The sequence below is a fragment of the Hydra vulgaris genome, chromosome 04, assembly GCF_038396675.1.
Source record: "Hydra vulgaris chromosome 04, alternate assembly HydraT2T_AEP".
NCBI classification, from domain to species: Eukaryota; Metazoa; Cnidaria; class Hydrozoa; order Anthoathecata; family Hydridae; genus Hydra; species Hydra vulgaris.
Window position 1 is genome coordinate 23,102,053 of NC_088923.1, and position 11,929 is coordinate 23,113,981.

Below are 11,929 nucleotides of genomic sequence, written 5' to 3' on the forward strand. Positions count from 1 at the left end.
TAACTGGACCCCCAACAAAAATTGCAGAAAACTTGTGTCCAAATGAATGTAATGGGAATGGAATATGTAAAAACGGCACATGCAGCTGTAATGCTGGTTTTATTACCGCGGACTGCTCGATGAAAGAAGGTTTTTTAAAAAAATCTAAATCTATTATTATAAATGGTTTATGCTAATTTAAATATTAAATAATTCAAAAATGTGAATGTTTTCATAAAAAAGTTAATTATCCATTTAAAACTTAAAAATTAAATGTGTCTAGGGCAATCTCCTGTTTTATTTGGCATACCAAACTCAGGACTTTGTGATATCAGAGATCAAGATTGTGTTCGTACTCGTGTCATAGGAAAAGACTTTATTGACTCTAGTTCTCTTTCATGTAGGATGACAGAAGTGAAGGTAAAACGTATTTTTTTAAATAACAGTAGTAATTTTTTATTGCATCACTTTGCAATTTTAACTAATTTGTAATCAATTTTATGTCATTAACTAAATCAACTTATGTCATTAGCTAAATCAATTTTATGTCATTAGTAAATCAACTGCTGATTAACTATGATATTTAAAACTGCAAGATGAAAATCTAGGAATAAGAACAATAAAAAGTTAGAAAAGGAACTTTTACGGTTGTTAGGTTTTCAGAAAGTTTATAACAAAAGATTTAAAAAAAGTGCTGCTACTTTGATTGATTGGTTTTGGTTGGACAGGCAATGTACAATTAAAAAAAAAAAATTTAAGGTGTAAAACTTTTTCTGATTTTCTAAATTAGTTTAAAAAAACAACGTGTTTACATTTTATAATAAAATTTAAAGATGGCCATATAGATATATATGCTTGATAAACTGAGTGTTTGCTATAATATAGTAAAAAATAAAAATGCTTGATTTTCACACTTTTAAGTTTCATGCTATTGCAATCATCAGGTGAAATAAAAATATAGTTTTTTTGTTAAAAAAGTAATATACAATTAAAACTAGTTATGTAAAACTATACATAAAAACTATTCAAAAATTGTTACAAGTATGCGTAATCTTCATGTTTGTGGTTACTTAATAGAAATTTATTTTCATGAGGAGTTATTAGTTTTTCATATAAACAAAGTAAACATTTTTTTGTTGTGTTGTTTCATGCAGGGCTCTTTTTAGGATAGACCAAGTTAATACAGGTGTTTCTTTAAATTTTTTCCTAGTTTACCAAATATATTTTAAGAGAGTAGTTGCATTTTAAAGTTTTTTATTTTTAAATGATTGCTTATGGTTTACATATCTCTTTTCTCCATGCGCCCTCTGATAAACCAATGTATGCTTTGCTGGGTGTGTTTGGGGAAGATGTTATGCATTTGTATATTATGTTTGTCGCTTTACAATATTTATTCAGCAGGCAGATTTTTATTGTTTGCAATTACAAAGAAAATGATTGGTGGTTGCAATCACAAAGAAAACGATTGGTGGATTGTTATAGTGGATTTGTGGTGGATTTTTTTAGTGGATTTGTTTATCTGTTATCTGTTATCATGTTATTTTAGTTGACCATTAGTGGCAGTCTCTATAAATGGCATTTTGATAACTCTGCGACATGTTAATAGTGTCTTGTCATTGACTACTTTTGCCAGCTACCACTAATGGTCCACTAAGTAACCAATGAGCAAAATTATTATACAGGTTAACCCATTGTTAGACATTCAAATAACTCCAGCTTCTGTTGCTAAAGTCATATCTTCATTTAATTCTTCTACGGCTTGTGGTCCAGACAACATTCCTGTCAGTCTTACAAAGTTGTTCTCCAGAACTCTCTTCAATTTTCTTTTAACTGTTTAATAAGTGCTTGACTGAGTCTTGTTTTCCTACCTACTTTAAAATGCCACCTGTTGTTCCAATTTTCAAAAACTCTGGTGAACATTCTGACCCCTCCAATTATCGTCCAATCAGTCTTCTTTCTGTTATTAGCTAGGTCTTTGAGTCTTTGTTAAACAAATTTCTCACATCTCATCTTGAGTCAAATAATTCGCTGTCAGACAATCAATACAGTTTTCGATCCTCTTGCTCGACGGCTGATTTGCTAACTGCTGTGACTGAAAAATTTTATTGTGCATTTTATTGTGCACGAAGACAGTGAGGCTAGGGCTATTGCTCATGACATATCTAAGGCTTTCAACAAAGTTTGACATTATCAAATCATTTCTTTCTAACCACTTTGTTAGTCATCCTCGAATATCAACACTACCTCATGATACCTCAAGGTTCTATCCTTGGTCCTATTTTGTTTCTTAGCTATATTAATATCTTCCAGACAACCTTACTAAAAACCTTATCTAAAGTAGCTCTTTATACTCTTATACTCTTGTCTTGACAAAAAGTCTTCTCTTTTTTGTGACTCACAGTGGCTTGTAAATTTTAACTCCAACAAAACTCAGTTATTTACTGCAAACAAATATCCCAGTACTGTCAACATTAATGAATGGCAACCCTATCACTGAGTCCTCTGCTTTACATCTTCTTGGATTATCATTTACTACTGACCTTCCATGGAAAACATATATGCAATCAATTGTTATATTTGCATCTGCTAAGGTTGCTTCTCTTTATCGTGCTCACCATTTTCTCTCTCCTGATTCCATTCTCTACCATTCTCTACAAATCTCTTATTCATCCCTGTATGGAATACTGTTGTCATATTTGGGCTGGATCTTTTAATGATGCTCTTTCTCTTGTAGACAAGGTCCAAAAATGCATTGTAAATCTCCACAGTCTATCTGCTAGGCTTGAGCCTCTTTCCCATTGTCATAAAGTTGCATCTCTTTCTCTTTTCTACAAATACTCATGGACACTGCCTAAAAGAGCTATCATCTAGTTCCATCAAATAAAACTCATTCTTGCTTGACTTGTCATTCAGCAAAGTCTCATTCTTTTACTGTATCTGTCCCTGCATGCTCTAAAAACTTTTATTCGTTTAGTTTTTTTACCCACATCAATTCTTTAGAAATCTCTCTTATCTTCATGTTTTCTTGACTCATACAACCTTCAACTTTTCTGTCAACTGTTTTCTTGCTCTATAACTCTATTCTTTTTTTCGAGTAACTCCCAACTTAATATTGGTTGCTTGCAGCCTTGTTGGGAGTGAATCAGAATTAAAAAAAAATCTACAGTGGTCTGCTCAGAATGCCGATATAAGACCACTGAAATTCTGCTATAGCATGTTTGCTGGGAATTTAGTATATTTAAAAAAAAACACAACAGTATATTAGGAGAAACATATTTAATATGTTGTCTAAGCTGCTTATAGAAAATGATTACTTTGTAACTCCTTTTGCTTCCAAAAATAACATTTTGTGAGAAAAATCTCTGTGACTATAGTTTTGAATATATGCAAAAAAAAAATATACTAAGAATAATATAAATGCCTAGGGTGAGTGATTAGTTGCGATTTATATTTATAATTTGTTTAACAGTTGAATGTTTTCACTGTTCAAAACTCAAATAAAGAATCGATAATAAACTTTACAGTAGTATACATAAATAAATTAATATACTTTTCTCAGACTCAACTAAAAACAATAAAATTTATTTCATAGACTGCATATATTAGTACATTATAATGATAAACATAGCCTATACCAAAAGTCACCTAAAGTAATTTTCACTTGCTTGAAAATAGATGGTAGAATAATGATTTATTATTTTATAAGAATTAAACTTAAAAGCTTTTAAAACTAAATTTTAGTAAATTTTAGGCATCTTGTACATAAGGGGACTTTTTACTTGACCTAAATACACATAAAACTAGTTTTATTGAGTGTGTATTAGTATTTCTCTACTTAAGATTATTGTAGAATAAATTTGCTATAAAACATTTTCATACTTTAAAAAATTATTTAATGTTTAGTTTTAAAAAAACTGCTTTTCCGAATGTGACAAATTTTTGGTTACCATCTGTTTTTGTTACCATCAGTTTCATTCTAAGGCTTAAGTAAGGGTTTTATGATTAAGTAATAATCACAAAATGATAATTGAATGCACAATAAAAATAGTATAATAAAGTAATAACAAATGCAATTCAAAAAAGACATTGTTTAATGCACTATTTTCTTTTATAGTACAGTATATTATAGTATAGTATATTAGAAATAAATAAATTTTTAATTTTAATTATTACTTTTAATTTTTTGTTATTATTTAAATTTTTTTTTTTTTAAAGATAACTGAAAAGTCATATGAGAAATTAGGAAAATCACGAAATGATCAAGGGCAGCTTCTAAGTTTTGCTGAAATAAGTTGTCTTCTACCAACAGTCCCAGTTTAAATATTCTTCTAGCCAATCAGGAAAACCGGTAGGAGGTTATGCAATCAGTGTGTCAAACGATAATCTGAATTTTAGTGAGAATGAAACTCTATTTCTTGTATATGACTCAAAATGCATGGAATGCACAAACAAAGACATCCAAACGTGTAAATGGAAGGTAAAGTTGACTTTATAATTAATGTATATACGTAAAAAATTATTAAAAATACTTTTATAAAGTTTAAAAAAAAAAGAAATCAAAATAAAAGCAAAATTTGAGTCATAACTTGAATACACACACTCATTCTAATAGTGTACTTGTAAACATTCTATAATGGAATTTCAGAGGACCTATAATGGCATTTTGAGTGGTTCACTGTAGTTTTGCTCATCGGTTACTCGGAGGACCATTAGTGGCTTCCACTGAAAGTGTCTAACCAATGTGTCTAGTCTTGATATCTTAAAATTATTGGTTAGGCACTTTTAGCGGTTGCCACTAATGGTCCACTAGGTAACCAATAAGTAAAACTCCTATAAACCACTCAAAATACTTATGTAAGTCCACTCCCAATTGACTACAAAAATGTTTGCTGGTTGTATGTATGTGCATATATTTATTTAGGACAACAGTTGCAAAATTAATGAGTATTGTTTTGCAATAAACGATTCTAATCCAAACCAATGGTGTGAAGTTTGTTACCCGGATGTGAGTCGAACGTCTTTCTCAAAAAGAAGAGGTATATGTTTAAGTTTTCAACTTTAATTTTTGTATATATTTATTATTTGACTAACAGTAAATATGACGATGACTAATTATGAGGCAATATTTCATAATGATATGAAAAAAATAGTGTTTTCAGTATAATTTTTTATTTTATGATTGAATATTCAAAAGTTTTATTTGAATGTTATAAATGAATTTTCGAACTTTTTTTTTAAGATAACAAGTCTCCATCTTTTGAAAAAAATATACTTAAGCAATACGTTTTTAAAGGCCAGCTTTGGAAATATAAGATACCAGCTAATGATCCTGAAAACCAAAGTTTGACATATAAATTTGAGGGGAATAATCATGGTATGAAAATATTATCAGATGGATTTTTAAATTGGATACCTGATCAAATCGGCAGTTATTTATTTGCGATCAAAATTACTGATCCTTGTGGCTTATCCGACTCTGCCCAGTTTGAAGTTGAAACCGTGCAGTGCTATTGCGAAGGTAGAAATGGTGGTATTTGTATTTGGGAAGATCCTAAAAACATGAGTTCATCTGTATGTAAATGTCCTAGAGGATGCACAGGAGATCTGTAAGATTTTTATAATTTCTCTACATGTTTTATAGTGGACTTCACGATTCAAATCAGTTTTTTGTTTTACAAGGTTTTATAATTTATGTAATTTAAGTTGCCTAATTTAGGTGTATTGAACCAATAGACGGATTAATTTGCGAAATCAAAAGTAAGTTTGTTTGTTTTTTTTTTTTGTTTTTTTATTATGAAAAAATATTGAAGATAATAAGGTAATAATTTTTTATTATTATTTAGTTGAGGAGACAAAAAAACGAGGAATTTCTAAAACGACTTTAGCCGTTATCGTAGTTGTGTTGGTTATACTCTTAGCAATTTTTACAGCAATTGCGTATATTTTAATTTCGTTAAAAAAAGTCAACAAAGAAATTAACATTCAAAACATAGCTATATTTATTGGAGCATCAAAAAATGATTCGAAATCGAGCTCTGGCGCTTTCAGTAAAAATTCTGACAAAGCCAGTATTAAAATCGAGGAAGGGTTCGTTAAAAAAGAAGTAAACACTATAGAATATAGAATCCACAATACATAAAGTTAAATATATGAAAGGATATATTTATGTATGTATATGTATTTATGTATGTATATATATATATATATATATATATATATATATATATATATATATATATATATATATATATATATATATATATATATATATATATATATCTATGTTTTACGGTAAGACCTTTGTGTCAAATTTTTTTGCCGATCTTTAATAGTTTAACGTCGGCAATAAATTTCCGACCTCATTTTTCCTAATTCTGAAAGTTAATATATATATTAACTCTCGTAATTAAGATAAATGAGGTTGCAACTTATTGCCGACGTTAAACTGTTAGAGAACGGCAAAAATATTTGACACAAAGGTTTTACTATAAAACATTAAAACGAGGTCGGTGATTATTTGCCAACCTGTTAGGTTGACCCTAATGTCTTGGGCTATTTATATATATATATATATATATATATATATATATATATATATATATATATATATATATATATATATATATATATATATATATAATTGATAAAAATTTTTTTAATTTAGTTAGTAATGCTAATAATAACACTGTAAGATTGAAAGTTAGCAAGGTTTTAATACTGTAATTAGATAATCAAATCTTGTTATTTTTTATGACTGCATCTTTATGTAGAACAAATCATGTTTCGTCTATATTAATACTAAACACAATTTAGTCTTAACTTGCGTACACTTATCAAATTAGTTTTAAAATAGCATGTTTTGATTTACTCACTGCACATTACCGGTACCGATAATTATATCATCGGGGATAGTGCAAATCCGTGAATCTACTACAGGTAGGAAGCGCGTATCTGCATTGCAGATAGTTTTACAGTATAAGGTTAAAGCTGTATATTTCTTTTCATATAAACAGATTCTGGGCTTATTTTGGCATAGAGAGTTTTATTAATGTTCTTCGTCATGTCAATAATAGCCATTAGGTGTTTTAGTTAATAATTTAGTCGCTAGAACACTTATGTGGATTTGATTTAACCACAAGTTCATCACAATGATACTCCAGAGAGTAAGTTATGCGGTATTGAACTCAAACTAGTAATATTATTACATATCAATAAATATACAATAATCAAATGATAACATGAATTGTAATATCTGTTTAAAGCCTTAGATCATACATGCCTAATTAAAAAAGAAAAAATATATATATTCCTATCTCTTCAAAATATAAACATTGATAGTATAATAATATTTCAATAAGAGTTTGCTTCAATCTTACATTTTACTCAGCCTGTACAGCCTTTTTAATTACCTTTTTAGGTACAATAGAGGAAGTTTTAAAAACAATATCACGAAATAAACTCGTAACAATAAAAGAAAATCTTCAATCTATCTAAGAAAAATATATCTTCATGACTTTATAAATAAATCTTTATGAAAATAAATTAAGAAAAATGTTGCTCATTAACATTTAAATTACAAAAAAGTATAAGAACTATTTCAACTACTCAAAAAATAACAACTGTCATCGTAGTAATAGTTTAACAGAATAAAAGAAAATCATTTTTGTAAGGTAAGTAAGTTTTGTAAGGTAAGTTGTCATAAAATACATGGCAATGCTTGGGTATAAACTGTTGTAACTGATCATATAACTGTTGTAATGATTATATTTTGATTTTGAGATTGGCAATCTTTCAGTAAAGAGTTGTGGTGGAATCACTGGTAGAACTCTTTTTGGTCTTTGTGGTAATTATTTAAATTGTTCATAGTAACTTAGTTCGAAATCTATTGTACCATTGAGATTGTATTTTAGAGCTCTGATATCAATCACACATTTTGCTCTAGTACCTCTTCCAGGACGGATTGTAGCATAAATAAGGTAGCTTTTAATACTATAATTTTTAAAAAATGTATGGTCTACCATTGCTACCTCGTATGGAGATTGCGTCTAGCTTCTTTGGTAACTAAAGAGTATTGACTAGGTAAAAATATTTTAAGGTGTTTCAAACTTTCTTTCTATTACCGAATGAACTGAATCTACCTCCATTCGAGTATGACCCTTTTCTAAAAATTTTTGTGTGATGACTGCTTTTTTTTGCATTGCCAATTACAGAAGTGCGTTTGAAAAAATGGCATTTCTATTTTATGATGTACATCCATCAGTAAAAATTATGACATCATTTGGGGATTCATCAATGATTTTATTTAAATAATCAACAAAGAATAAAGCGTAAGTTAATGCCTTTAGATCAGTTATTGTTTCATCAAACCAATAATACTTTACTTTTTTAGTGCCAAGATTGTATATTGTAATATTATAAACCGTCAGTTTTGTTTTAAAATACAATGCACTGGCTATCAAGCATGGACATAATTTCACTGCTTGTAAATCAGCAGTGATAACGTGAATAGTTCCATTTTTTGCACCTATTTTGTCTAAAGCCTTTTCCTTTCTATCTAAATCTTTCCGTGATACATGTTGTTGATACTCTTGCTCTGTAATATTTCCTGTTTTATATGAACAACATAGATTGCATGCATCTTTCTTTGGTTGAAACAAAGCTATGTTTTCATCTTTCAAAACATCTTCAAATAGTTTTCTGGAAGCCATTTTCTCTCCATTTTTTGTAGCATTTTTAACATAGATACGATAGAGCTCACGTTTAGACTGTATTATAGGTTCTAGATACATTTTTATATATAAATAGATAAATCTTTAAACATACTCTCATTTTGTAGTTATTTAATTTTAAACATTAGACTTTTGTAATACTTCGCCTTGCATTAGCCCTTTCAGTAGTTTTTCTTTTAGTCGATTTTTTATCAACTAAAGATAAAACAACGATTTTTTTGGCTATCCAGCTCATCTCCCAAAATTTTTTAAAAATATCTAGTCTTACACTTTCTGTAAACTTTTTGCAGTTAATCACTTTACTTTGTAAGCATTTGTTTGATTTACAAGCATCTCCAAGTTTTCGCGAAGGTCTTACAGCGTTTTGTAAAAATTTGTCCTCACCAGTCTTTCTAAAATCTATGCATTCATGACCCAGCATTCTCAAATTCTTATTTCTAAATCTTTTTGAAGACACTTGTTCTGCTTTTTGTTTCCTTATCCTAGATTTGCTAATTCAGGTTCCGAATTGCTGCTAATTTAGGTTCCAAATTTCTTTCATGAAAAAGATCGTTATTGCTGTCTATTGATCAAATGAAAGCTATCTGTTCAACATTAATTATTTCAGAGTTTGGATTGTTATTTGGATCAGCAACATAATCATCTACTAAAAAGTCAAAAGTTAGTAATTCACTTGGTGAACTATTGTTTTCAGTGCGTACAAACTCCGCAAAAACATAATATGTTTTTGACTGACTTTGTCATTTTCTTAAAAGCTTTGAATGTCATAAATTGATGTACTTTATCTTCTTGACATAAGTTTTCTGTTATTCGCCATTTTAGTTTTTAATCTAAAAAAAATTAGCTGTATAAAAATAAAAAAAATATTCATAATGATTTATATATTTTGGTGATATTTTAAATAAGAAATGCATTTATATAAATTACCTAACATTCAAAATGTTCGCCTTATAATATGCAGCCATTACTAATGAATGAATATAGTAAGGTGAACCGCGCTAATGACATTAAGATAATATTTAAATTGAAAATTTAATATAATAACATTATTGTCAAATCGTTTAGAATGCACCGTAAAACACTAACAATCAAAAAAACACATCAAAATATTGAAAAACAATTGCCATAATTCTTAAATCACTCTACATCATTCATGCAACAATCAAATTAATAATCATAATGGGAGAAAAAGAATTAAATTTAACTAATACAATAATAACACTTTGTGCGTTTAACTGTCAAAGTTTTAAATCGAATTCGTATTATATCTCTAAATTATTAGAGTGTTTTGATATTAATTTTATGTCAGAGCACTGGCTGCTAAACATCGAGAGTTTTCTGTTAGATAATGTTGCATTACTAACACTTAATGTTATCCTTTCATGCGGCAGAAAAAAATACACACGGTAGACCGCATGGAGGAAACGCATTCTTTATTTAAAAAGATGTCGTCTTTTCATATAATACATGAGGATGAAAACATTCTTGCAATAAAAGGCACAATAAACAAGCGTCATATAATTTTTATTGGGGTTTACCATTCATGCTGTCGTAAGAATAATGAATAGAACGATAAATATTCTTCTCAATTACAAACAATTACTTCAATTATGAACAACTATGAGGATGAAGCAGAATGTATTATATCTGGAGACTTTCAGTCATTTCCTTAAAAAATATATGATTTAGAATTTCGTAACAACAAAACACGAAAAACAATCTTTCAAAACATCTCACAAATTTTATTAAATCAAACGAGTTGGTTTTTGTCGATATAATCAATAGTGCTGGTCCTACCTACACCTAAAAACATAAAACTCTTTTAAATTCTTCTTACATTGACAATATAGCATCTTTAAAAGATACAGAACTATGTTTTACAAATTTTCAAGTTATTCCCCCTTCACCGTTTAACACTAGTGATCACCTTCCGGTATCCACAAGTGTCAACCTTAGAGGTAGCAGCTTATCTAACGAAATAAATAAAATAATAGAAAAGTATGATTTAGTTCCAAAATATGCATGGAAGAATGAAAAGTTTATTGATTTTTATAATCATAATCTATCTATAACATTTAGCAATTACACATTTATAGATGAAAACATAGAAGCAGAAATTAAAATCACATGTTCCAAAATCAAAAATGCTGCTCTCTTGGCAGTTAAACAGTGTTTTGGACAACAAGTGACATGTAAGTATTCAAAACCTTGGTGGACACCAGAGCTTAAAAGATGTAAAGATAACCTATCTTTTCACTATAACCAATGACAAAAATCCGATTATAACAAGTCAGTAGGATGCATAGTCTACAAAAGATATATCTATTCCCGAAAAATCTTCTGTAAAGCTGTTAAAGCACAAAATAAAAAAATCTACGAAAAAACTAAAAATATCGAATACCTACGCAATACTAATCCTCAAAGATTTTGGGACAATATTCGCAAAATAAAAAATAAAAATAATACTCGACTCTTTACAATTAATAATTTGCAAAACAAAAACGAAATCGTTGAAGAATTTAGCCATCATTTTCAAAAAATACTTCATACGCCGCAATATGCAAATAACGAATTTAATCCTCAACAAATTCCACATATAAGTAAAGAGCCTAATTCAAAATTTATCTCAACAGCTGATATTGAAAAATGTATTTTAAATCTTAAAAATAATAAATCCTACGATTGTTTCGGAATAAGTGCTGAACATCTTAAAAACTCTCGCAGTAACAATCTTCTAATGTTACTCGCTTCTTTTTATAACAGCATGTTAACAAATGGAAAGGTTCCCCAATGTTTATCAACAGCCACAATTATTCCTTTAGTTAAGTCTTATAAAACATCACTGGAAAATCCAAATAACTACAGAGGAATCAGCATTCTACCTATTTTTACGAAACTTCTCGAATATCTTATCGTACACATATGTGCGGATATCACGGAGAGTCATTCACATCAATTTGGGTTTAAAAAAAAAAGCTCTACCCTTCACGCAGAATTTCTTCTGAGTAAAACAATAAAACACTATAAACATACAATTCACCTGTATATATATGCAGTTTAGATGCTAACAAAGCTTTTGATAGTTGTAACTGGGAATTACTATTTGAGAAACTATATCATCAGAAAAAAATTACACTATTGGTAGTTCATACCATCTCATCGTTATATCGGGCAGATACTGCTAATGTGTCATATCTTGGATGCACATCAGAAGAGTTTAG

At 28.9% G+C, this 11,929-nt stretch overlaps 1 protein-coding gene across 1 annotated transcript; it reads left to right on the forward strand.

Moving 5' to 3' along the window:
* The first annotated feature begins 262 nt into the window (after positions 1-262).
* LOC100198982 (von Willebrand factor D and EGF domain-containing protein) lies at positions 263-6,145 on the forward strand. The gene is made up of 6 exons (XM_065795826.1): positions 263-399; positions 4,195-4,456; positions 4,901-5,015; positions 5,219-5,585; positions 5,696-5,736; positions 5,823-6,145. Exons 2-6 carry the CDS (start codon positions 4,415-4,417, stop codon positions 6,116-6,118), a joined length of 861 nt encoding a protein of 286 aa, XP_065651898.1. The 5' UTR covers positions 263-399; positions 4,195-4,414; the 3' UTR covers positions 6,119-6,145.
* Positions 6,146-11,929: the final 5,784 nt, after the last annotated feature.